The sequence below is a fragment of the Clarias gariepinus genome, chromosome 27 (genome assembly GCF_024256425.1).
Source record: "Clarias gariepinus isolate MV-2021 ecotype Netherlands chromosome 27, CGAR_prim_01v2, whole genome shotgun sequence".
NCBI lineage: Eukaryota > Metazoa > Chordata > Actinopteri > Siluriformes > Clariidae > Clarias > Clarias gariepinus.
In genome coordinates, this window is record NC_071126.1 from 10664429 (window position 1) to 10692289 (window position 27861).

At 36.1% G+C, this 27861-nt stretch overlaps 3 protein-coding genes across 3 annotated transcripts in view; 1 reads left to right on the top strand and 2 right to left on the bottom strand.

Moving 5' to 3' along the window:
* Positions 1 to 2549: 2549 nt before the first annotated feature.
* On the bottom strand, positions 2550 to 4073 carry chrm5b (cholinergic receptor, muscarinic 5b). The gene has a single exon (XM_053489188.1). The coding sequence runs from the start codon at positions 4071 to 4073 to the stop codon at positions 2550 to 2552; it is 1524 nt and encodes a 507-aa protein (XP_053345163.1).
* A 1467-nt stretch (positions 4074 to 5540) lies between these two features.
* aven (apoptosis, caspase activation inhibitor) lies at positions 5541 to 26730 on the top strand. Its single transcript, XM_053489189.1, has 6 exons — positions 5541 to 5743; positions 7244 to 7418; positions 23329 to 23399; positions 24726 to 24821; positions 24920 to 25226; positions 26263 to 26730. The coding sequence occupies exons 1-6, from the start codon at positions 5546 to 5548 to the stop codon at positions 26436 to 26438; spliced, it is 1023 nt and encodes a 340-aa protein (XP_053345164.1). The 5' UTR covers positions 5541 to 5545; the 3' UTR covers positions 26439 to 26730.
* ryr3 (ryanodine receptor 3) overlaps positions 26695 to 27861 on the bottom strand; it is a 77459-nt gene continuing 76292 nt past the window's right edge. Inside the window, exon 101 of the mRNA XM_053489187.1 lies at positions 26695 to 27832. Coding sequence (XP_053345162.1) covers positions 27737 to 27832 — 96 coding nt within the window. The 3' untranslated portion in view covers positions 26695 to 27736. The remainder of the gene's footprint in view (positions 27833 to 27861) is intronic.

Here is a 27861-nt window from a genome sequence, read left to right on the forward strand (position 1 = left end):
GCTAATACCCTCCTAATCTTTGGAAGCAGTGAAGGTGTACTTAGCGTTGCCTAGAGTCTATTGTTTGTTTGTTAAATAATTAATGGTACAATTAAAAAGTTATATGTTTAAGGTTATATTTACCTTGTATAAAAATCTGATGATTTTTATCATGTAAAAAGGGAAGTAAGTAAAGTGATGCCCTCATCATCCCTAGTGAATACTGTACAATCCCCTGGAGGCAGTGTTATGATCTGTGGTTGCTTCAGATGGTCAGGTCTACGCTCAGTAACGTTATTTGGCAAAACATTAGGTCAGCTGTCAACCTGAATGTACTGAATGACCAGGTTCATTATTGGAACTAATGGCACAACATTATTCTAGCTATCAAATTATAACACTGTGGTTCTGGGAGCACTGTGAATCATTTTCACAAATTACATTCTCACAACAATACATGCTATAATCAAAGCTTTTTAACTTTTTTTTTTTTTTCCTATGCCAGGCAGTGTGAAAGTAAAATCTAGGAAGATGATTATACATCAACTTTTGTACACAAGAGTGCAAGAGTTTTCAGCTCTATAGTCTGTGGATTAAAAAAGCGAGGCAAAATTTTACTTCATCATTTATTTTTGAAAAACATTGTAAAATCAATACGTTAAGACATGAACGAACACAACACTCCAACAAACAAGTATTTTGAAGAATTAAAAGAAATTGAAATCTTGAATCTAAAGAGATGACTAAGAGCTCTATATAGGCTAGTGAATTAAAGGCAACAGGTTGATAAAAAATATTTGTATCACATTCAGAAAGAGAAATGCAAGTTTTTATGTAAATTAAATTTCAATAATGTTTTCACTATTATGGTCTGAAAGTACAAAATACTATTTTGTTACTGGTTATTACTTTTCAATAACTTATATACTCCTTGTTTAATTGGTGTTTTTCATCTTGTGTATGGCAAATTTGGCTTGCAACTATATTAGCTACAGTAAAGGTCTGCTGGTTAAGATAAATATATTCATCAGACACTTTAACAGGAACAGCTATATAACCATTTCGTGCAACAGTAGAGGTCAAAAGCCTCAGTTGATCAAACACCACTATTCGAAAAATAATATCAGTGTTGGTCTCAGGTAAGCTGGTTTATGTATTTCCAAAGTATTAATTTCCTGGGATTTTTAAATACGACTAAGTATGTAGTACAATGAGCACAAGCCCACTGAAACTAGATAGTTGAGAAAAACTGTAATGGAAAGACTAGAATGAAAAAAATCTTCGTCCCTCCACTTTCTGTGATCCCGTATCCGCTACACATCGGATTCCTGTTCTCGGCTCACAGGAGTGGAACTGTATGCTGCTCCATTCTGCTGCATATCCCCAAGTTCATGCTGCACATTTTGAAATGATTGTCTGCTCATCATGGTTGGAAAGAGTAGTGATTTGAGGTACAATAGTCATCCTTTCAGCTCAAAACAGTCTGGCAATGCTCATGATCAAAGTGTCTTTGTTTCCCACAGAACTGGAACTTTTTTGTTGTTTTTGTTTTACAGAAATACAACATTGAGTGACTATTGTGCACAAAAATCTCAGAATACCAGCAGTTTCTGATATACTCAAATAGCTCATGCGACACCAATATCCGTGCCATACATTTTCCCCAGACTGATGTAAAGCTCTTTGCTTTATATTTAATGTTAGCGTTAACATCAAACATCAAAACTGGCAAAATTGTGATCTCCATGACTTAATATGGACCATAACATGGTTTTTGGTGCTAGACAGAATGGTGTAAGTACTTCAGAAACTTAGGGATCTCCTGTGATTTCTAATGTCATGAAATATGATTTTATGTATTCTGCTGCTGTCACATGATTATATAACACTAAGTTCAGATCTGTGCCTACTGTAACACTTGAACATCAAACTCTATAACAGGTGTTTTGGTGTTTATCAGTGTAATCTAACACACCCTGCAAAAGATTAGCACCACATCCAGGGTGTACCCCGCCTCGTGCCATGAGTACCCTGAAATAGGCTCCAGGCTGCCCACCCTTTACAGGATCAGCAGTGTGGTGAATGAGTGAGTAACTAACACGAATGCTAAATAAGCAGATCTTGGGCATTTTTGTCAATTATTATAATATGAGATAATAGAAATATGTGAAGCCAGCCCTTAAAAGAAAATGTAAAACACATTAATTTAACTAAGTGCAATAGGCAGTACACAATACATTACAAACTAGATAGCAAACTGTACTGTACCACACACATTGTAGGATGTCTACATAGCTGGCATTTGATTTTTACTGGAAATAATATCACAATCTTAAATATAGGCAAATGTATAAAATCTCTCATTATTAAAGTATGATAATATAAGATTATATTGTAAAATATGCTGTATGATGTACATATAGCAAATGTGAGATAAAGTGTACGTCTAGACATTTTTAAAATCAATTTCGATCTGTTTTGTTCTGTTGGCATAGAATTTTGCTTATTCTAATTTATTTAGTAGAAAGAAGCAAAATACCAAAACAAAGCCTAAAATATACATGGATTACTCAGTCTGTTTGCTGTGTTAGTTTGTTCACGACTGGTGGATTTTGCCCACACCAGTGCAGTTTCTGCTTTCCTGGGTTCTTCCACTTACAGCAGAGCAACATTCGAAAGGTCTTCTGGAAGGTTTTGTTGCATAAGGCATAACACATGGGGTTTATGGTGCTGTTAACATAGCAGAGCCAGTAGCCCAAGTGCCAGAGGGATAGCGGAATGCAATCAGAGCAGAAGGTAGAGATGAGCACCATGATGTTATATGGAGTCCAGGTAAGAATAAAGGCCAGGAGAATAGCACTAAGTGTCTGAGCTGCCTTTTTCTCCTTGATGAGAACCATTCTCTTCCGTTTAGTGATTTGACTTTTGAGGCTGGAATCCAAAGATTGTGCTGAAATAGATGCAGATGTAAGTGTTAACTGTTGAGAAGATGGGCAAAGATGTGTTACAGGTTCACTATTGGCTTTCTGAGGGCTGATATTCTTCAAGACTGGCTTGAACTTGTACGAGATGCAATTCTTATTCTTCTGTGATAAGTACTTGGTGGACTTAGTAAGAAAGTGGCTTTCTTTATAACAGTTCATTGGCTTATCCTGATTTTTGTAAGAATCTTGAGATGGTGCTTCCAAAACAGGATGCTCCTCATCCTCAGACGATGTATAACTATTGAGAGCAGTAGCCTGATCCGATTTCACCAACATGTCCTCAGACTGAGCTGTAGTCTTAGCCACGTTACTCTGGTTTGATGAAGACCATGAGCCGTGAGGTCTGTTCCGGTCAGTGTTGAAAGCAAAACAGGATCGTTGTTTTGGGGTTTTTGGGTTGTCGTGGCTATCTGCAGACGTGATCCCTTGCAGCTCAGCCAAATCTTTTGTACGCTTTTCAGTCTCCTTGTAGATTCTGCAGTATAAAATAGTCATAATGGAGACAGGAATGTAAAACGCTGCTATGGCTGTTCCAAATGTAATCACAGGTTCTGAGAAGAACTGAATCTGGCACTGGTCTGGAGGAACTGTTCTTTCTCCCACAAAATACTGCCAGCCTAAAATAGGAGGGGCCCATAGGATCAAGGATATAAGCCATGCCAAGCCAATCATAATGCCAGCACGCTTTGGTGTTCGTTTTGCCCTGTAGGTAAGTGGCCTAGTAATGGAGAAATACCTATCAAAGCTGATCACCAACAAGTTCATTACTGATGCATTACTTGCCACATAGTCCAAAGCTAACCACAGATCGCATGCTAAGTTTCCCAGAGACCAGTATCCCATCAGAATATACGTAGTGTACAGGTTCATAGAGAACACTCCAATTATTAGGTCTGCAAAAGCCAAACTTAGTAAATAATAGTTGTTCACTGTCTTCAGTTGGCTGTTCACTTTGAAAGAAAGCAACACCAAAACGTTTCCCACTATAGTGATTAGGCTCGCAACAGCAGACACAGTAGCAACAATGATGACTTCCCAAAGATTATATGGACCTGAGGGGACAGGTGATGTGTTTCCACTCGCTGTGGAGTTGTGAAGTTGTTCAACCATCTTTTTCCGGTGATGGTCTAATGGGAGCTGATGGCAGATAAATAATCCTCTTTGTACTTCATCTTGAATAACCGGTGGGTAACCTGGAATTAGAACAAGAGAAAGAGATTTGGACACTTTAAATTTCATTTTAAGGTTTTTTTCTTGACATAAATGGTGATCAGAGACATGGAAGGTTTTGCAGAAAGTGTAAACATTATTTTGGATGCAGCTGTAGTTTAGAGGAAGTCTGTTAGGTTATACAAATTATTTAAATATCAGACACATTAAACAGATCATTGATAAACATAATTAATTGCATTCATTAGAATTTAACAAACCGTTTTTAGTACTTTGATGTTTATCTGAAGTTAAACCTGTGCCATAAATTAAATCAAAATGTTGAGCAGAAGTGAGGTTATGAGCAGTTATGTGCCAGATTTATGCCAGAAATTCCCTGTTAACTGCTAATTAGGTCTTTAGTTGTTAATGTTGTTAATTTGTCCTTACACTTTTGCAGTACTTGCAGTGCAGGATATCTGTCTGAAGGTTAACCTGCACCTAAATTAAATCAAAATGTTGAGTAAAAGCGGTATTATGAAACGTAATGACCTGGATTTAATAATCTACTTTAAAATAAGGTACGAATAAACTACTAGCTCAATGTAAACAAACACCTGTACCATAGATATTAATTAAAGACGCTAAACTGATTTTTTTTTTTTTTACTGGGATTAGTTAATAACAGTGCTGAAGTGACATACGTGAGTTTTAAGTCGTTTTAAATCGTTTTAAGACAAAGCTTAATATTTATTCGATCTTTTTTATCAAGTTCTCATCTGTGATTCACTCTCCGATCCCCGAAGCTTAGCTTAAACAAGGCGTATAAAATAGTGTTTTTGTGTACTGATAAATTACCTAGGGATTTTTGCTGTACAGAAAGAAAGGCAAACATATACGTGGGCTTCAACCTGAAACAATAACATCACTGACTACATTAAAGCTGATCAGCTTATTTTCAGCTTTAATATTTGAACATAGTGTTTTTCTACAAACTATTTTTCCGTCAACGACTTATACTTAAGCTAGTTATTAATAATACGTAGCAACTGAATATTATATTCGTGCCATGAAGGGTTAATGAACACGTGTTTTGTTTTGTTGTTGTTTTTTTCTTTAAAAACTCTCTCTCTCTATATATATATATATATAATTCAATATATATAATGCCTTCATTTTTATTTGAAATCTGCTGTAGCATCCGTGGGACAACCTGAACTAAGAATTGCATTGTTCAAGACATTTGCATATGGCAATACAGATCTAAGAACAACACTATTATTATTATTATTATTATTATTAAAAAACAATTAAAGTAATCATAAAATCTTGACATCATCGTCGCGTGCAGTCCCTGGGTGGAACCTTTGGAAATCGGGGAATGCTTTTAGTGTAACACACATGAGTTACAGGCGCTGTGGGCTTTATCAGTGATGGAGGGCAGACCGAACAGGGGCCGCGGTGGTCAGTGGAGAAGAGGCGGCGGTGCTGGCGGTAGTGACACTGGGAGTACCGGAGAGCGGAGGGGGCGCGGGAGAGGCAGCTATCACCGCGGGAGAGGGAAACGGGACCATTATCGCGGAAGAGGCCGCGGGCTTCCCCAGGATGGCGCTACAGACTTTTATCGCCGAGTGAGTGACTGTGTAGCCATGGCTCAAAGTTTCGAGTAACTCTTCTGGTTGACTTTGTTTTTATTATTATAGTGCAACATGTAGAGTAATAAACATCAGCTCCAAACCAGTCTAATGTACAACACATAAACACTCAGTAAGTTTATCTCCACCGCCTTTAGCTTTAATTCCATTACACAGTGTGTGTGGTGTCCAGTTTAAAACGACTCCTCATGCTCCCAGAACCAGTCTGACAGTCTGAGTCCTGAAGTATGCCTGTGCTATCAGGGGGAATATATAAAAACTCCATTGGTTGGGATAATCTGAAAATTTAGTACATTCTTGCAGTCAGCTGATTTCATGTTAGTTTAAATGATCCTACCTCGTACCAACAACTACATCATTTAAATTAAATTCAATTTATTTATATAAAATTATAAGTCGTATTTTTAACGACTTGCACTACCACACAAAAGTTCGTCTGACTTCATGGTCTTTCTTGATTTAAATGTTTTTTCTACATTGTAAAATAATACTGAATGCATGCAAAATATGCAATAATCTCCACTGAACAGTTTTGATACATGTCTGCTACTTATGCTGTGGAAAGCCTTTATAACGCTCTAATCTGAGGTGCAGTTAATTGGTGATTTAAATAAACTTCTCCTCAGCAGAGGTAAGTCTTGGTCTTGCTATTCTGGGAATGTCTCCATGAGGCCCAGTTTCATCATAGTGCTTGATGGGTTTTGCAAATGCACATGACAATTCTGTTCTTGCAAGAACAGTTTAAGAAAAGCTTTATGTCTCAAATAAACAACTGACAGTTGTTGTTGTTGTAGTAGTAGTTACTGAATTATGTAATGCCATGTGTTATTTTATAGTTTCGGGAAAATCCAGTATTGTTTTAGGATGTTAAAAATAAATCCAAACCTTTGACTGGTACTGTAAGTTGGTTTTATTTTGACAAAATACACAACTTAGTTATTTAAACTATGGCTTTTAGCAATGTAAAGGAGTTATGGGTAATTATTTAATATATATCATCTACTGTATATATGCAGTTGATTTAATATTAAAATGTGTGCAGTGTGTAAACCTGTTAAATGTAATTTCTTTTTTGAAATTTCAAAAACATATTTTGCCATTGTTGTACGCAATACCAAATGCAAAAACTACTGTTTTGCTGACATTTTGTAAGCACACCTAACACATTGCTCAATATTGTGTTTTTAGAAATTTAATTTAAGCATCGTGATATAACTTTTTTGTCATATCACCCACCCTTATTGCAAGTCGACCTACCAGGATTTTTATGGGTTGTAGGAAGAAACTCGAGAATTCAGAAAAAAAGTGCAGAACCATTACATAACCCTAACTTTATGAGGTGACATTGCTTCTAACTGCACCACTAGACTGACCCACACATAATTAAATAAGATTTATAATTAAAAAACTTATTTAGTAAAACACCCCATCTTGCTACAGTACAGTTAATGGTTTATATGAAATGTATTTTTTAAGGGTCAAGATGAACAGGATGATAAAGAAAACAATGAAGAAGAGATGCCAGCAGTCTATTCAAGAAGAAAGCTGGAGTCCAACTGGGATCGTTATGCGGAATCAGAGAAAGATGAGGTGAATGACGATGTCCCTGTGCAGAGAGGAACAGACTATCACGTCCTCCTCAGTTCCGCAGGTAGGAGCTCTGCTTTCACTTTGCTCATCAGTATAAAATGAGTGTTCTGCTGTGCAGCCACATCTCAGATAATGCTCTCACACGGGGGTATAAGCATACCGCCAGTTTAGAATTATTTCAGTCATCCGACCCTGCTGTGGTCTGTGAGTCTTTAAAAGAAACACCCCTAGGCAAGCTTTCATTTTTGGTGCACAGCTGGATGTCATTTGGAAGTGTTCTGAAGAGTGAATATGACAAAGATAAAATACGACTGCTGATATTTTGCCACAAGTCTTTCTGTAACATAAAATTATACACTCTACAATTATACATGCGCATCAATAATGAATAATCTAAAGACGATGTCTGAATTTCAGAGTACATATTATAACTGGATTATTTAAAAACATTTAATGTTTTCTGTCAACATTATACCATGAGTATGACATTATCTTGAAAGGTGTTTGTTCAATACAAAAGAGTCTTTAGTCAGCCACCAATTTTGCAAGTTCTCCTACTTAAAAAGATGAGAGGTGCCTGTAATTTTCATCATAGGTATACCTCAACTATGAGAGACAAAATAAGAATTTTAACGGTATTGACCAAATACTTATTTTTCACCATCATTTGCAAATAAAATTTTTTTAAATCCTACAATGTAATTTTTCTGGATTTTTTTTTCTTATTTTGTGTCTCATAATAGAGGTATACCTATGATGATGGCTCACTAAATACTTTTTTGCCCCACTGTATGTTTTATAAGCTATGTTAGTGTGTAAAAGTCTTAGTCACCCTGTTTTTCTTATTTTGTTGCATTTATTTATTTGATTACAAACTTTGTTACACACGTTTATTTTATGATTTCATAGTGCGTACCTGTGCCCTGCAATGGGTTGGCACCACAGCCAGTGTGTATCTCACCATGTGCCATAACTTCCCAGAGATAAGGTCAAGTGTGTTTCCGCATGGTCTGTGAATCTGACAGTTTTTTGGCCTCAGCTTCATTACTCGAGTGCCTTTTAAATCCTACTCATGAGGGTAGGGTTTGTGTTAGTACCTGACTGTGATATTTTGTAGGGAATTTAGTTGACTTGTAGCTCGGTTTAAACCACTCCTTTTGTCTGTCTTTGCCTCACAAGCTTTGTAATTGACAGCACACTCATGCCTGAAATCAAAAACCTGCTCATGCAACTGATACACAGGTCTGGTCCTATTCAAATGCCATATAGGCCTTCTTGAGAAAAACAAGCAAACAAATGATAAGTGTGGCTTCTAGTGATATCTGTATACATACCTGTTTAGAACACACTATCTTTTCCTCCTGAATATTTGAGTTGATTTATTGTGACTGGGATTTTATTATTATTTTTACAATGTTTGGTTCCCGCTTTTATAATGTATAGTTATGTTGTGGTGGTTTACTGTTGTTTTTACTGATTATTTAATTAACTACTTAATAATACTAATACTTTGCATAACTTGTGTATTGTTATCTGTTTTAATTATGTGGTTTCCTATTATTAAAATAGCAAAACAAGCTTCTTTTGTTCTGCTTTCTCTCAAGTTTTTTTTTTTTTTTTTTTCCTGCGCTTAATTTGCCTCTCATTTCCTCAATCTGCTACCTTAATCTGTTGGTTTTGCTGCAGTGGTGTTGAACTCCCTCTTGTGGACTTTCTGCTAGCTGTAGTTTATAGCTTGTTTAAGCGCTGCAGTATTTGCACTGCTATAAAGCAATATGTTGACATTGACATTTAGACATCTTATCCAGAGCGACTTACATTTTTATCTCATTATACATCTGAGCATTTGAGGGTTAAGGGCCTTTCTCAAGGGCCCAACAGTGGCAACTTGGTGGTTGTGGGGTTTGAACCTGGGATCTTCCGAATCGTAGTCCAATGCCTTAACCACTAAGCTACCCCTGGCCATATGTTCTGCTTGAGTACAATGGAATAGTTTTAAATGGTAATGAGAATTATTCTACATATTCAATTGTTTGTCAAGTAATAGAACTGTAACAAAACTGTGTTGAGCCAACCAGAGGCAACAGTAGAAAACTTCATGATCAAAGTGAATCCGTTATTACAATTGACCTGTACTTGACTGTTGCTAAGCAACACAAATAATAAGCTTATTAGCGTTAAGCTAATATAATGATTATTATAAAACATTGGCTTGTGCACTAGTTTTCCATTTAACGCTATTTGGGATTTAACTCTAAAAAATGCAGTTGTTGTTTTTTTTATGTCGAAATCTCAAGAGAAACTTAAAAGATTAAAAGGATGTGCTATATGCAGCCATACATAACTCATTCTTGTGTAATTATTGATTAATTAGAACACGTGAAGCTATGATGCATATAGTTAAACATCCCAGTGTTGCTATACTCTATAGTATATCAGCACTAATGAAATGCCCATTCACTTTACTTGGTCGGAACAAACAATTGTAAACATTTTAAAAACTTCCAGATCTAACTGTTCCCCTAGAGTCTATTGGCATGTGAACAAATCAGGACCCTTTTAATCTAATTAAACTCTCATTTTGTCAATACAGATTAATGACATATTTCTCTTCACACTGCATTTTATTCACAATGATGATATTGAGAATGTTGATTAGATTAGCTTAACTTATTGTCATATCACAACGACAGTAAAGTTAAGCTCATCTAATCAATATTCCCATCTTGGACTCAAACTGTTTTGTCACTCAGGTACTTGTTACAATTTTTATTTAACTGCATGCTGAGAGAAACCTCTTTATTTATTTGCGATTTTCTACCCACAGAAACACAGTGTGCTTCTTATTCCTATTATTCGACTGTGTTTGTTTTGCCCACAGGAACAATTAGTCACCTCCTGTGCTGTGAAACCACCACTTTATTTAGTGCAGTCTGATTAATTGAATGTGGGTGTAATTTGTTGGCATTATCTATGGCAACTGAAATCAGGAATTGGACACAAGCGCTCTGGTCATTTCCTGCACAACAGTGTGTTTTCGCAGGACTGCCTGACCGTGATTGGGGGCTTTGTTAGTTGTTTTGTATCAGGAAAGTGGCTTTAGTGTTTGCTGTGGGAGTGGTGGATAGAATTGAGTCAGGAAAGGGAATGTGTCCTCTCAAGAAAAAAAAATCATTTTGGGATAAATGTTTGAAATCAAAAAATTGAATATTAATGTATAGATTAGAATGTCAGCTTTTGTTTTCTATATATTGTATGTTCTAGATATGGTTAAGCTTAGATAATGGAACCTTATTTGAATTCATCCGTTTTTAACACATGATAGACAGATGTTTCTTGTTGCCCCAATGTGCCCCAATTAAAATAATCATTTAAACAGTTAATAGGTCTGAATGTCTGTTTTTGGTTTGAGCCCTGGGTTATACCTCTGAACATAAAGACCAGAGAGCTGTCTGTGAAAGGAAAAAAAAATCTTTTAAATTTGACAAAAGAGAAAAAATCAATCAGGACAGTTGGTATTGGGTATAGCCAGTACAAAAATGTGAATATCCTTAAAAAGAAAGGATATTCAAGGTAAGTACTTGTGTTAGTACTTAGTACTGTGAAACCTCGGATTGCGAGTAACGCGGTTTAAGAGTGGTCGATTTGGTTTATGAGTGCTTTGGAATATGGGCCCGCTTCCGAATCGAATTATGCTCGTAATCCAAGGTTCCACTGTGTACTAACAACCTGATACAGATCATTTTGTTCAAGGAAAACAATGTCTGTAAGGGCTTTGAAGAAAAATCCAAACAACAGCATGACTTGGAACCTTCTTAGGGTAGGGGTGAAAGTGATATTGCTGTCCACAATGAAAATCAAGATGCCAGGTTCAAATTCTCAAAGAAAAGTTATGCATCAAATTGACCTTCACCTAAGTGATATAAATGCTTTGTGAATGTAGCACAGTGACAATAGTGGCTTGGGCTTGCGTGACTGCTTATGGAACAAGCTCACTAATCTTTATAGACGATATAATTCATGATGGTAACATCCAAACAAATGTCTATAGAAACATTGTCTGCTAATAAAAAAATAAAAAAAAGATTGGGAGGAACTTCATCATGTACCAAGACAGTGACCAAATACACATCCAGCACACATTATAGCACAACCACGGGTAAGTCAATCACCAGACCTTAAACCACCCAAGCATGCATTCCACCTCCTGAAGAGAGGAACGTCTTACCTAAAGATATATCAAAGCATCACAGAAGAGCAATGCAGCAGTTCGGTGATGTTGAATCCTCAGCAGTTTTTGCAAGCAAGGGACAAATATCAACAGATAGGCCATCTATAAAGCATTCTTCCACCAAAGTAATCAATGTTTAGATGTACTATATTAGGAAACGAAAGCTGTAATTCTGATCTGTCAATTCATATACATATTTGGATCTCAAACCCAATTGTCTTCAGTGTATAGGAAGGCATTTACACAGCATTTTCCTACTGATTTACACTGAGTTAAAGCAACTGGCAAGTAATTGGGAAGTTTGTAGCTGCAGATTGGAGATCATTCAAACACAGTTTTTAAAAAAAACCTTTGAGTGTTAGACTGATTTAAGGGCCCAGTTGAGACTCATAATTTCTTTAGGGGTTTTTTTATTAGGAAATTTGTCTAGTTTTAAAGCAAAGTTGCAGAAAGACTAAGAAAAAGAATTACTTACTTTTTTTAAGTCCCTAAAATATTTGGGTGACTTCCAGGCCTTTTTTTAATGTGTAATTTTTCAGGTGTAGAACATAATTTCTACATAATTACCATAAATTCTTGCTGATACCTGGCAGCCCTGCACATTACAAAAAGCTAAATCAGTTTTTTTAGACATTTGAAATGTATTTTCTTTTTTCTTTTACATTCTATTACACAGTTGTTGTTTTTTAACACTATATTCTGCAGGGATTCTGAATGAACCATGGATACGTGTTGTGTTCCAGTGATTGTTTGTTATACTGTAGAATGTGTTAAGTTCAATTTAAAATGGAATCCTGCGGTATATATTTAGACAATGCTAATTCATGCTGTAAAACTTTTTGTAGTTTTTTTCTAAGTTGTACAGTATATCTATGTAAACCAGGCTGTAAAAGGCAGACTACAGTATGTATTGAATTTATGTTGCGTGAAGAGACTGCAGGGCGAAATAGCAAACTGTTCAGTTTATACAACATCTGGAAACTTAGCAAACTAAGGCTGGTTGATAATATAAAATTCATTCAGAGTTAATTTAGCGTTTGGAGCAGAGCAGCAGTATTTTTTGCTTTTTATTATCATGAGACATTACACAACATGGTTTGGTACAGCGATCATAATGAATGCTTAGAACTATTAAAACCAACTGCCTAATATTGTGCATGCCTCACTTGTGCCACCAAAACAACTCTGCCTTGATGAGGCATGGACTCCACAAGACCTCTGAAGCTGTGAATGTGCTCCCAGCATAGGAGCTTTCTTTCCCCCAGCAACTTTTTCAGCAGTTTGTGATACAGTAGCTCTTGGGTGCTTATTCTGTTTGTTGCCAGACTACCAATTGTCCTTTCTTGGACTACTTTTGGTAGGTAATGTAGCAACCAATGCATATCGAACACTCCATAAGACCTAGCATTTTGGGGATGCTCTTACACAGTCTCTCAGATCCTTACTCCACATGTCCATTTTACCTGCCTTCAACACATAAACTCCAAAAACAGACTGCTTATTTGCTGCATAATATATTCCACTCCTTAACAGTTGCCATTGTAAAAAAACAAGCAATGTTGTTCATATCACCTCACAGTTGTTTTAATGTTATGACTGATTCCATACTCAAGGGTTTTTTGCATAATCTAAAGTACAAGAAGTGTTACAATATTAATATATCTCACATACATACAGTACATGTTTCTTTTATGATGTGAATAAGACCTGGAAATAGGGCAAGGGGTGTATTGTATTCTACTGCTACCGTATACCTGTAAGATATTGTGTTGAAGTATAACCCTTTAAGAAAGCTAATGAGACCTCCCCACACACACAGCTGTGTAAGCTTGCAAGGTTCCAGTGATGAACACTTTCTTGATTTTTTTCTTATCCCACTGAAATTCTTCGGAGCCACACACAACAGGCAAAGTCAGCTATAGTTTAGCTAACTGTGACAACTGGCCAATATTTGACCTTTTTTGCTTTGACAGCGGTGTGTACACGTCTCATCCTCTACGAAAATACTGCTCAATGGGATGTAAAAGTATTGTATTCTTACAGGATCCAGACAAGTCCGAATAAATAGCACTCAAATATGTTAACTAGACCGTTGATTGTCTTCTGACTGTGATTTCTAGTAGTTTCTTAAAATACATACCTTCCAATGTATATATGAATTTTTAGCCAGAAACCTATTTAGAGAACCAGTGTACTTTCTTTTGAGATGCTCGCGTGTGTGTGTCTGCGCATGAGTTATTTCATTTCAACACAATGTACAGAGCACCATTTTATTAGGGGTTTTATCAAAGAACGCAAAGAATTACCAAATGTCAGATTTTAATAGTACCTATTTTTGTAATCAACATAATCTATTGCGTCAACGCCTCGGTGCTGCTCTAATTAGATCTGGTTTGTGCCCATGGCGATCCACATATGTACCTACAGGCTGCTGTTGATGAAGAATAGGGGTAACAAAAACTAGAAATTCTAGATGTCAATTTACACTAACTAAAAAGCTTGACTCTTCTACTTTGATGTTCATTTTAAGTTCTATTTTATGTACCCCCTTAGCCTTAAGAGGACTTTAAATACTTTATTTGAATTCATCATAATACTGTTTTTAAAGGATTCTATTATAGTCAGTCTGTGTCTTCCTATACAATAGGCTGTATTTATAACCCATTTGTTTTTTACTTTTAAATCATTTTAAATCATTCTGAATTGGTCTACACTGCTGATGGCATTCTCTTGTGGAATGGAACATTTGTTGGGTGGAGACATGGTGATCTTTTCACAGAGCACAATCAGCCCGTTTACCAGGAAATGCTCCTCTGTGATTCTATCAGTAGCTCCTTAATTAAATGGTGTCACCACACAGCGGGATTTATGATGCAAGTAACACCATTTAAGATGTGCCCCTCCGAGGGGGAATTAAAAGTCGATTTTGAACCCATCATTGCTTCCTTGATCATAGTTGAGGTTAGAAATATAAAATTGCATTCTCTCTTTAGGGGAGTTTGCATTTCAGCATTGTTATCCAAGCTGTGCAGACTTAATGCTGCCTTGTTGCTAGGGGTAGTGTGCTCAGGACAATGGTTTGCTTAATGGCTTTGGCTATTTAGTACCTCCAAACAGGGATGACACCCACACACCTTTCACTGCTGAATGTGGCTTTCTGAGGATGCGTCTCCACAGGATAATATCAACCTGAATCAGACTTATATGATCTGTAATATATTTTCGGTTGGATGGGTTAAGTAATTAATGGTTATGTAGGTAAGGTTTAGTAATTATGTATTTAAATAATACACATCTATTATGTTTTATCCATGTATTAATTATTGGAAAGCTGCTTTATTTAGCATTTGCATGAAAGCTTAAATTGTCAGTTTTGTAGATAGTAAAAACCACAAAAAGAATTTCTGTTAAAGTTGTAGTTTTGTTTAACAATTGTCTCCAAGATTTTCCTTGGGTCAAACATATACTGTCGGGTTCAAACTTTTAAGACCATAAGTTTAAGCAGCAAGTTTTGGAATTTAAAAAACAAAGAAAGCACATTTTCAAAATCTTCAGTATTGCATATTTATATTCTGCACTATTTTTAGGCAAATTTGTAAAACTGGCCATGTTGCCTGCTTTCTACAAAAGATCTTAGTTTTTCTCATGCATAATCTCTTTTTTTGCAACATGTATTCAGACGACACTTGATGGATCAGATCTAAAATACATCATAAGGTTTTGTACAAATCCAAGTTCATTCCCCCTCGAGTGCATGCTGCCATTACAGAGTTAAGTGGGCATATCAAGTATCAAACAATTCTGAACCTTTTAAACGGAAATATATAAATATTTCAAATACAAGTTGTTGTCAATATCATTGTAAAAATATATATGTATAATGTGACATTAACTAATTAACCTCCTTTTCCAATAAACCCTTCTTGTACAGTGTGTCCTAACTCTGTACAGTGTGTCCTTTAAACTGAAATTTTACGATCTAGAATTTTAGTGTCTGTCTTGTGTCTATTTGATTACACCAGACTTTCTCCCATGAATTTGTGTAAAAGCAATATTTATATCTCAAGCCTTTTAAGAACCTCTTACAAAGCACACCCTTCAAAACCTGCTAAAGAGAAACTTGTTTGTTTACTCACTGTACTTACTATTGTTTGTGTCCAGTTACACTGTCAGTCTGTCCATCTCTCTATTGATCTCACGCCATCTTCATCTTGAAAGTCCACCAAAGTGCTCACTTCTTTTAGCAGCATATCCTTTTTTTGTACAAATTAAAGGTTTCATCCTTTGGGGAAAAAAAATGCATTTAGGTGCTCAAACACAAACATTAATGAGGAGACAAAATATGAAGGTCTCTTTAGGCAGCAGGAGAGTAAAGATGATGTTTTAAGGGGTTGGAGCAGATGCTCGTTGGAAGTGGAGAGAGAGGATCAGGTGCTCAGCTGCTGCTGCTGTAGCCTCTGCGCAGTTCATCTGTGCGCGTATATGTGTGTAATACACATATGTCACTGACTGGCAGAGAGAAGATCATTCCCACAGGGGCTGGGCTGTTCATCATCGTTTAGGATAGTCATTGTGATGTAGCTGCTGGAGGAGGAGGAGGAGAGACTGTTGACAAAACTGATTGATGGGTGCGAAAGTGTTGCAATCAGGACCAGATCCTGACCAGCCTACATTTCCATTATTCACAAATCTCAGCAAAATTTACTTAGATAAATATTTATTTGCTTCTGTCACACCACAATACACTGCCTGGCCAAAAAAAAAGTCACACACTCTAAGAATTTTTTCAGTCACTTTAAGCTTTCATTACAGTACACAATGTTGTCCAGTTCATGTGTGAAAATGATTTCTCATGTTCCCAAAACCACTCTTTCACAATTTGGGTCCTGGAATATGCCCGTGTTATCAGGGAAAACTCCAAAGATGTGATGACGCTTGTACAGTGGCCACTATGCATGATGGGTACATCTCTTCATGCCCTTCTCTCCTTATCCTGGTGCACCAGCCAGTCTGAACTCACCAAGCCACATGACCTTTTCAATTGCTCCAAAGTCTCCAATCTTTATGCTCCCTAGCAAATTGAAGCTTTATTTCTGATTATTCTGACTACAAGTGACTTACTTATGGACGCACAGCTGTTTAGTCCCAATCCTCTAGGTTCTTATTACACTCTGTGTGTTTGGAAATGCTCTTACTTTCACTATTAAACATAGCAATAGTCTTTAATGTTGAGATTTCAACCATGCAACTTTACCAAATGTTTAAGTGATCTCCTTTCATGATTTTTTTATGATGAAGGTTCAGCACTATACTTTCAGGTTGAAGGGTTCTTAACCCAGTTTAAGTAATTTCAAATCACCTTAGTTGTTTGCTTTACTTGATGACACCTTATTTGTTGTTGGTAATGGTGAAAAAAAGTTTGTATTTTTGCTGTATTTGTATTTGTTTTTTATGCCTTTACATTAAATATTCCTTGTTCTTCATCTTAGCAAGTCTGCAGATGCCTGTTTATCAATAAGACATTCACTGGATTGTGATCAACAGGTGGGCCACAGGGGATTTTATGTCTGCAGTACACCTTTCAGTCACACAGTGGAGCTAGTCAGGTTCTACTGTACCACTGCCAAGGCTTATAATTCTGCCTACAATTGGAGAAAAAGTAGAGGAAATAACAAAAAAAATAAAATAATAAAAACCTATAAATGCATTTATTTCATAGCATTTCTAAAATCTAGTTTTATTGTTTACTTTGACAATTAACATGTTTTTTAGTAACAAGGCATATGCTGTTTTGATTTATTTAATAAATCTCAGAAATGGTTGGTTTACCAAGGTAATAAAGAAGAGATATTGGCAATAAAACTGATCAGTAACAATAATTTATGCATCTGTTATTAGGATTTATAAATACTGCTTATTGTGAATTGGGTCATGATGGTTTATCATGTTTGAAAAGTGGGTTCCTAGAAAAAAGTTTGGGAAATGTGCGTCTAGACAAAGAAAAATTCAAAGAAGGTCACGTATAATAAAAACATTTAGTTTAATTTAGAGCATGCAGAGAGAGACATGACTACCTGATGGAACTTTATGAGGGCATTGTAATAAGCATTGATTTTACACCATGATGCATATACAGCAGACTGAAAAATAGTGGTTAGAATGAACACGAGTTTGTGAATAAAGACACCTACTTGAATGTTGCTTTACTGTGTGGGTAAACTGCCCCAGCTTGTGCTTTTAATAGGGTTGTAACGGATGCATAAATGATTGTTACTGATCATTTTTATTGCCAATATTTCTTCTTTATTACCTTGATAAACAAGATATTTCTCTGCACACCGATGGTAAAGGTTATTACCCAGAACGCAAGTAAAGTGGTAAGTTATCAGGGCCAACTTCCACAATCCTCGTTCCATACAAAAATGCATTCTAAAGTTCAGCTAAAATTGATATCTTTAAAAGTTACAATGTATTTAGTACAAATTTAACTTTTCTTTCTCCAGAACTAACCATACAAGTCATAGATATCAGCATATAAAGAGATGTTATCACATTACAGCTTTAATTCCAGTAACCATGTTTCTTAAAATAATCTGATGTAAACTATTTTTATTTCATCAGGTAAAGATATATGGATAAGTATGGAAAATATAGAAAGATGAAAAATTTCTCCTCCACGCCATACGCCACCCCTCTTACTTTGTAGGAGTGTGGGCTTTTTTTCTATTAAAGGGTCCTTTTTTTCTCTGGCTCATCACTGTAATTTGCTTCATCATTGAGCATCAAAGCAAAACCTTGAGCAGATCAATGAAGGGAAATTAAGATTACAAGAGCACAATTAACAGACAATGAAAATACATGGGTGGGTAATGATCAAGGTTGTCAGAAGCCACACAAAGAAAGGGACTGCACAATCTGTGGCTTCATTTCTAGCATTTTGCATTTTTTTCCATAGAAGCACAGGTGTGTATGTGCGTGGAACTTAACGAACATGTGTACAGTCTGAAACACCATTCAACTATCATCTTACTTCAGGTCATAGAGTCTAAGATCCTTACTTAAGTAGGAGTTTAGTTGAGTTAATTTCATTGTGCTTGTCTAAATTCTCATCTAGAGGATTTCTGACTTATACTTGCATTATACTGTCTATCCGCACACGATATGTTCTTTAAATCGGGCAATAATCAGTCCTTATCTGGGCGGGGTAGCCTGGGTGTCACTAATTCAGCCTTCCTTCTATGCCATGCCTAACCTTGTTTCACGGCTGGCTAAACTTTGAGATGTCTGAGCATCCATGTGTGCTGCAGCGAGGAGAAAGTACTGTGAATGATTGCAGATGACAGTGTGCCTGTGGGAGAGCAGCTTCCTCTCAGGTTTTTGACCCTCAGGCAGCGGGCTGTGGCCCTGATTCTGTCTGCTTCACCAGCTGGACCTTCCATCACATAAATCAGGTTTCTTTAAAATGGCTACAGCTCAGCAAGTTCAACAACAACACTCTTTCCCAGATTAGACGAGGAAGAAGTTTCCCCAGGTGCTGACTGCACGAGTCACTACTAAATAAATTGGCCTATTCTGTATTAAATCGCATCTCGTTTGTACTATTACTGTAGACATTTACTTTAAAATGATACTCTGTACTGAGAAAAGAATAGAAAATATACAGGTGCAATACAAATGTACAAAATACAAATGACAGATTTTAATGGAAACTCGTAGGAAACTCAGCCACTCAGACATTCTGATGATAAACTAAATACTAAAATATTGTAACTGCTATTTTTTAATGAAGCCAATATTTAATGTCTAAATAATTAATACAGTTTTGGTAAATGCTTGAACATAAGCTTATGTTATCTTTTTCTTTCATTCTTTTTTAATTTTTTTTTTTTTTAAATAAATTTCCATTTTTTTCTTAAGGTGGTAAAACTATGTATTTGTACATGGGGCTTAAGTTTTCAAATAGGACTTTTTATTGAAGTCTATGGGAAGCTGTTCAATTTAATCAATAATTATTTGGGTAAAGCATCTTATTTTATTGAGTTAAATGTTTTTCAGTAGATAATTTTGCTTGTATGATATTTTTTTCTTCTCTTTTTGCCTGTTGCATTTTCTCAATATAAAAATGTATAATCTCAATTGGACTACGGTTCGGAAGATCCCAGGTTCAAACCCCACAACCACCAAGTTGCCACTGTTGGGCCCTTGAGCAAGGCCCTTAACCCGCAACTGCTCAGATGTGTAATGAGATAAAAATGTAAGTCGCTCTGGATAAGAGCGTCTGCCAAATGTAAATAACTAATAACAAGCTATTTTGAAGGCTTTACAGAGCATTTGTAGCAGAAACATATCAACATTAACTGTTCAAAGGAGATTATTGCATATTTTGGATGTTTTCGAATGTAGAAAGAAATGAAAAAGAAAAAATGACCATGGAATTAACGGTGTGTCTAAACTTTTGATTGGTAGCATTTTGTACTCATATTATATGTTATAACATGAGATGTATAATCATACACAGATTATAAGTGTAATTAGTGTTAAAATAACTCAACAAGTCAGGTAATGTCTTGTAAGCTAAACATTATGGAGTAATGTTTATTGTATTTTAGAAAATGAATTATTTTCCTTATATTAGGCTACACTTTGCCATTACACTATCAACATGTTGCTGGTTCCATAGTAAATTAGTCGACTAGAGATACTACATGGGAGATTAAAAAACATACTTTTCTACCCTTAGCCTCTGTGTCCTCAAAGTTAAAGCCTTGTTTAGAGATACTGATGAAAACTAAGGACCATTATGTTAACCAAGCCTTAACCAAGTTTAATAGATCAGCTTAAGCACATTGAAGAAATTATACCTCTATTTATTGTTGAAATCTGAGCAGGTAAAATAAAACGATTTTTGTTGCATAAGCAGATATTTTCAGCAGTACTCACCAGTACTTAAGTTAAAGTGTGTGTCTGAATACACACGCACACACTGGCATTGTATTTTCTCAGTAAAGAAAATAATTGGAAAGCATCTGTGTGCTCGTCTGCCCACGCAGTGGCACAATGTCATATGGTTGATGTTTGGTATGAGTTGCAACCACGGTGTTAATGGCCCATTATGCTTTCCTCTGTACTTAAGCACTGGTAACAGGAACAGTCATTTTAAAGGCAGTATATTTTCTAGAACACGTCTGTTCCACTCGTTCATTTCAACTTCCGGTATTCAGACACATTGTCCGTGAGAGCAGCATTTGTTCAAGCATTTGGTCCAGATTCAGGTCCAGCTTCTTTCTCACAACCATCACACTGCAAAACTTACACTACACCATTAATCCACTTACACCTTATTACCGGTAAAACATCTCAAAATTGTATAATTCTGGATTTTTTTTTTTTTTTCTATTAACCACATATAATAGCATTATCTATATTTACTACATTTACTACATGTGGCATGGTGATGTAGCAGTTAGCACCCTGGCCTTGCACCTCCAGGGTCCAGATTTAATGCACGCCTCGGGTCTGCGTGTGTGAACTTTGCATGTTCTCCCGGTGCTTGATGGGATTCCTCCGGGTTCTCCAATTTCCTCCCACAATCCAAAGATTGGGCTAATTGGTGTTCCCAAAATTCCAAAACCCAGCCTTGTGCACCCAACCTTGTGCCTCCTGGGAGAGGGTCTACACAGGATAAGCAGTGTAGAAGATGAATGAATATACATATATATATATACAAATACTTTTTGCACTTCTGGTAGAAGCTAAACTGCATTTTGGTGAATACCTTTACTATGCTATAAAAATAAATGTTATTGTTTAAATAGACATATACTGTTGATACAACTTTATTTTTATGGGGAAAATCCAGTAAGCAGGACATGCAGGATATGATCATGTTAAGTTTTTATAAAAAGACAAGCTATTTGGAAAAACAACAAAAATACTGATGGTGCTTTAAAAATTGCCGACCTTAAACAATGCAAAGGAACATTAATCTGAACAGACAAGTGCAAAAGTTCATACTAAATAAGTGAAAGTTTAAGTCATGTTTAAAGTGACCGTGCAGGAAGTGAACTGGGAAAGGAAGTCCTGTTTAGAAATGTGATGACTTGGAGGTTGAAACTGTCCATTAGGCAGCTGGGATGCTCGACTAGCCTTTGCCAGATGGCAGTGATGTGAATAGGTCCTGGCTGGGTTGTGTTGCTTGATGATACTTCTCACCTTCCTCTCATCCTCTCCTATTAACATGCAGATGTCCGAGATGAGGGAGAATAGTGAAGAGTTCACAGCTCCTGGATTGTCGGGGAGCTATTACAAAAAAGTGTTCTAATGGTTGGACAAATGATACATTTATAAGCCATACAATCAAACACATATAATCTGTAGCATGATATCCAGTCTCATTCTTTGGTTGCGCAGACACTGACCAAGCTAAAAAGTAGTGGCTAACAGAATGTAATAGTATACAGTGAGGTATAGTTTGCTATATAGATATGTTTAATACAGGCACATTGATTATAATTATCTTCTTCTAGCTAAGTTCCTAATGTAGCATTCTGGATGTGTGCAAAAGTCAATAATTTAGTAAGATGCTGCTAAATGTTTTGGCAGTGAGTTGCATTGCTTGTAAAAAAGATATCAAGCTACTGATTTTTCATCTCTGCCTTTTGAATAAAGATTGCAAATCTCACTTTTAAAATCAGCAAAACAATATATGAGTGGGAGGGAAAGGATATGGCCAAAAGTATGTGGACACCTGACCATTACACCAATTTGTTTGCTATCTCAAGGGTTTTTAACCTTTTTCTAGTTTAACTACGCTTTATACTTATATTTATTGCCCAAAGTAAATAATTGTCTATTTTTCCGAAGAATAAATGGACGCTACAGACTAAAAAATTATACTGCCTATAAAGGTCGAGCATTCTTCTCCATGTGTTTGATGCATTGCTAAACAAAACAAAACAAAAAATCACACCATAGAGAAAACTTGATTTAAAAACTTAACATTACCTTGAGTTAATCTCTCAAAAGCACTAAAAAGCTGGAAATCTGTATGGTCTGGCTTGCTTGCTTAAATACACTCATTTGCTATTTCACTGACATTAATTAGTTCTGTGTTTACCACTTAACATGCTACTAAAATCTAGAAAACATTAAAAAAGGCAAAGGCTTGCGAGTGCATGCACTTGACCCCCTGCTCTCACTACGCATCTCTATAAGCAACATCACCAAGTGCAGTTGGCAAGCGAGGTGCAGCTGAAAGCCTGTTTTTGAGACGCATGCACACACACAGAGTGAGATCTGCAGCACATCCTCCTCTTCACTCACGCAGCTGTGTGTGACACAGCAGCTGGGTCTGTGCCCTGCTGTCATCTCTCACTGCTTTTTTTTAGATATATATATATAGAATGAAAGTCATACAAGCGTTGTATTGTAAATAAAGATGAGAAATGTGTGGCTGCAGAATTCCTAGTGTTCCTCTAGTGACAATATTACATTTATTTAATAAAAAAGTGTGTATAATCTGCATTTTAAACCTGACGAGTATTCCTTTCCATTTTCATTTTTTTTTTTTTTTTTTTTTTTTTTTTAGTTCTGTTTTGTCCACATGATACGATGTCAATCTTCTCACTCTATACTTTTGTTTGTGTGTATATGTGCTTAAGTGTATTTTCTGTGATTTATCTTATCGACTTTAATAATGAAATATCAATTTTTAATCAGTATTTACTTTCCCCAATTTTAGGCGACTCCTTCACACAGTTCAGGTTTTCTGAGGAGAAAGACTGGGAGGTGGATTCACTAGGAACTAATCAGGTACATGCATTCTCTGTACAAAAACATCAGATTACCTTTACCAAAAATGTTTGCCGTTTATCAGTAAAGTGAAGTATTCAAATTTATAAGAGCAAATGCATCACTTGTGATGGAGACTAGAGTGAAAAAATAAGCTTACCAACATGGGCAATTTAAACATGTTCTAGTCAATAAAAAGAGTTTTGCCCACTTTGCATTACTTTCGATACAGCCTTTGTATAATATGTACGTATCTCATGTTTGTTTGTTATGCTTGTGTCAGGTTTTTTATTTGTAATCGTTTTAAATTTGATTATCAGGTATATAAAATTAAGCTATGCAATTTAATTAATTAAATGGGTTTGTTTTCTGGTTTACAATTTCGTACGTTTATCCTATTTAGGTAAACTTACATCCGTTAAATGACCTAAAATTTCGTAAAAATATAGCACAGCTTTTGCAGGATATACAAATGCCGTTTATCTACTGCGAACACACAATATTGCTTCTTTTACTTTTTTTGATTTCATGAGTGGTTGGCTGCAATACCAGACTGAAAGGTGGAACAGACATTTAAAGAATGAATATCATAAGTTACATTTACAAATTTAGTTGCAAATAAGTTACAAATTTTACATTATATAAATATATATTACAGGTATAAATATCATAACATATAACATTTATCATAACGTATAACATTTAAATGCTTAATTTAAAATACTTAAACATTATTTGTTTAAATAATTTGAAACCTGTAAGAAATACAGTATAGCTTTTTGAGATAAATCAGACAATAATATTAGTGCTATTTAATCTTAGGATGTGCAAGGAAACCGGAGACCCCGGAGAAAAAACATATTAACCACAGGTAGAGCATGCAAAACTTTACAAGACATCAAACCAAAATCGAACCAGTGTCCTAGTAGCGATCTTTAGTTCCAAATCAGGAAAATTTAAATTTTTTCTGAAAACGCTGGTGGAAATTCTTGGACAAGTGATGAGCCATTCCTGGTGGGGAGGAGGCAGCTTTTCCTGGGCAAGATGCTAAAAACAGCTTATTTATAACCCATAAAGATATGTAATTCGAGGGAGTGTGTGTGTGAGTTGGTGGCAAGGTGGCTTGGTGCTGCACTCTGACCCACACACCTTACAGGAACAGCGAATGTATCCAGCTTTCACTTCAAAGCCAACGGCACTCCTGTGCTACTTTTACTTTTATCAGAGGAACCATGGGTACTAGAGCTGTGTGTTTTTTTTTTTTTGTTTGTTTTTTTTTTTTGAGATCTCTTTGTTTAGTTGTGTTCTAAAAAGTGACTGGTGAAAGTTGTTGGTGTCTGGTTGCAGGTTCCAGCTCTCTTTGTGGACCTGGAAGTTTTAGCTGTTTCTCTTCAGGAGCTGCCATTGCACCAGAGGCTTGACCTGGAGCCCAGTCTTGTTCAGGTTAGAAAACAATGACAGGTTTCATTTTTTGCAGAATGACAATAACATTTAATCAGTGTCTCATTTCGGAGTTGCTTTTTTCTCTCTCCACTTTTCAGGAAGTGACTCCAGTAGAACTCCCCTCATTAGGACTGAACAAAGTAGATCCTATACTCTGTGGATTTAAGCCTTCTGCTCCAGCACACTCGGGTAAAGAGGCAGTCACACATGGATCTCATCCTGTAAAGCCTGTTTTGGGCACTAGCATGTGCTCTTACAGCAACACTGCAGTGACCATCCCCACGGACAATGCGGATGAGGAGCTGGATCTTCTCCTAGGACTACAGAAACCGGTCACAGGCCTTTCTTTAGCCGAGTCAGAACCTTCAGATCCTTTAGAGGAAGTGATAGCTGTCTCAGAGAAAGGTGAGTTCTTATTCTGATGCATCAAAATGTGTTTATAACAAAGCAATGTTAAATTATTGAATCTTTTGGTCAGGAGGTGTTGATGCTTGCAGTACTGAGTATTAAAACACCTGAGTATCTTTTATTATAATGGTTTTGTGAATATGAATGTGTATTACACAGAATGGACAAATATTTGGCACTCTTATTTGAGTTTAAAAGCCATAATTGATTTGGGAGCTTCATATTGCCAGACGACTGCCATAACTCACTAACTTATTCATCGTCTAAACCTTTATCCTGTATACAGGGGCGCAGGGGGCGTGGAGCCTATTTGTTTTTATCTATTTTTAATTCATATTTGTTAGCATCTGAGGAGGTAAATCCGTGCAAATTATTTCTTACGCATGTTTAAAATTGTAACAAAAAAAATCGAGTTGGTAAATTTATAAAATCATGATACTAACAAAATTACAGTATAAATCTAATCGGCAAGTAGATGTGGTGTGGTCCCTGGTGATCCCCCTCTTTATTTATTAAATCCTTATTTTGTATCAGGTTCTCTTTAAGCATAATCATAATCATCAAGCATAATAAATTGGATTAATACTCTTGTTCATACCTACTATGAGGCGCACACTTTTTAAGACTTTCAAAATACAACACAGTTGAGCCTTGTCTGTTGTATTTAGCATGCTGCATCCTTATTGGCTCACTGAATCCAAATTTAAAACACAGTAGTTTTGAAGCAATTCAGTCAGTAGCATAAAAAATATCGAAGTTCAGTACCTAATCCTACTCTCGGTACACCATGTGTGTATTATTAATTTATTTATTAAAGCATGTCGTTAATCAATAAATTTGTTATTGTTGCCAACTTTGTTGTAGTATGAATGTAATAGCTTTTTGGGAAGTGCTATTATTGGAAAATAATCAGTTCTAGGGTTGTAATGGCTTGCACTACCCCAAGTCCATCATGCTTTTTCTACAGTGACTCATGACAAATGATATCCCGTACTATTTGTGAACTTGTCTTGATGATGTTCCCTCATTTCAGCTGCATCAGTGGTGGAGGAAAATGAGGAACAGGTGATTAATCAGGCAAAATCAGATAAAGAAGATACTAGCAGGAACCAGCAGAAGCCTGAAGAGTTGCAGCATAAATCCGAGCCAGTGAAGCAGGAGATGACTGAGGAAGATCTTGAAGACTGGCTAGACAGTATGATCTCTTAAACAAGCGAGCGCAGCTCTTGAGTGTGTTGAAATGCAGTTCTGGACCTGAAAAATTAGACCGCTGCTAATTGCAAATACACATACATGTTTCTAAGGTCCTCCTGATGACGCCTTATCTCCTAGCTTCCATGAACAAATTAAATCGAGAAAGCAAATAACATGCTGTGTTACTAAAGAGGTCGTTACTGATGTAGGATGTGAATCAGTGCAGTCTGGATTATGAGCTGTGTATCTGTGCAGTAAATGACAGGCAGAATTTATTGCATTGATCTCTTTATTGTGTTTTTGTCGTCTTCTTCCCAATCAAAACACAATTCACCAAAGCTTTTACATAGAGTAATGGTTTACAGTTTTGTCTTGCTTCTGTTAAATAATGTTATCTTAATGTTTTCAGCTTTGGGTTGTCATATTGATTTCCTTTACTGCCAGCAAAGATATTAAGCTTCTAAGCATTGGCAATTAAAAAGAAATCGAAAACAAAACATAAAAGCAGTTGTGCATTTTACTTTAAACTTCCTTACTTAAAGCCACAAAACTAATCTACATTTTGTAAGTTCACCTAAAATACAGGTTTGCTACACATGAGGAGGGACAAGATTTTGCATAGTCTTTTTCATAAGGCACTTGAACTAGTCTAATGAGCTCATGGATCTACGTTCTGCCTTATGTTTTATAAGGCGTTGTACATTCTAAGACATAAATGTTCATTCTTTATTTGAATAACAAGAAAAGGGAGTGCATACTTGTTCATTCACTCAGCATGTCTAAGGAATTCTTCACTCAGATATTTCAGCTATTAATGATAAGTAGCTGGTAGATTCCTGTTAGCATTATTTGAAATACAGCGGGCCAACTGGTCCTGACTAGCATCATTCACTGATAGCTATATGTGATATGTTCTTTTTTTTTATGTTTGTTTTGCTTTTTTTATATAGATATTTTTTGTATAATTTCTCAGGTGTATGTGTGCTCTCTCAGCTCACTATGCAGTTTGCTTAAATACCAGCAGATAAAAGGCAAGAAAATGTCAAAAGGATCAGCAAGGTTTTTGAAAGATTAAATGTCATGTTTTGGCAGGTTTAAATTTGGCACCATATTTGTGGTTGTGTGTGTGTTTATGATACAGTTTGTGGCTCGATGTCTTTGTCTTAAATAGGTGATTAATTTCATATCCAGTAGCCGTTCTTTTCAATGGAAAGGATCATCAGCAGCATGTATGCACTAGTTTGAATTTCTGGTTCAGGTTAGGTTTTTTTTTTAATTATAAACATGGGGGGTAAAGGGCAGTTATGTTCCCTCTAGCCCAACTGGTCCTCATATTGTTTGCGGAAGCAGTCTCCAGCGGGGAAGAAGTCCCAGCACCTCTCCTGATACATCTTCCATACATAGGACTCCTGTAGATAAATGAGAACACCACAATGAA

What these genes read in the sequence shown, in the direction of transcription:
- chrm5b (XM_053489188.1), bottom strand. Translation starts at nt 4,073, where the DNA reads ATGGTTGAACAACTTCACAACTCCACAGCGAGTGGAAACACATCACCT.
- aven (XM_053489189.1), top strand. Translation starts at nt 5,546, where the DNA reads ATGGAGGGCAGACCGAACAGGGGCCGCGGTGGTCAGTGGAGAAGAGGC. An exon ending in CTACAGACTTTTATCGCCGA is followed by an intron (nt 5,744 to 7,243) that starts GTGAGTGACTGT and finishes GTATTTTTTAAG; the next exon opens with GGTCAAGATGAACAGGATGA. An exon ending in TGGAGCCCAGTCTTGTTCAG is followed by an intron (nt 24,822 to 24,919) that starts GTTAGAAAACAA and finishes TCCACTTTTCAG; the next exon opens with GAAGTGACTCCAGTAGAACT.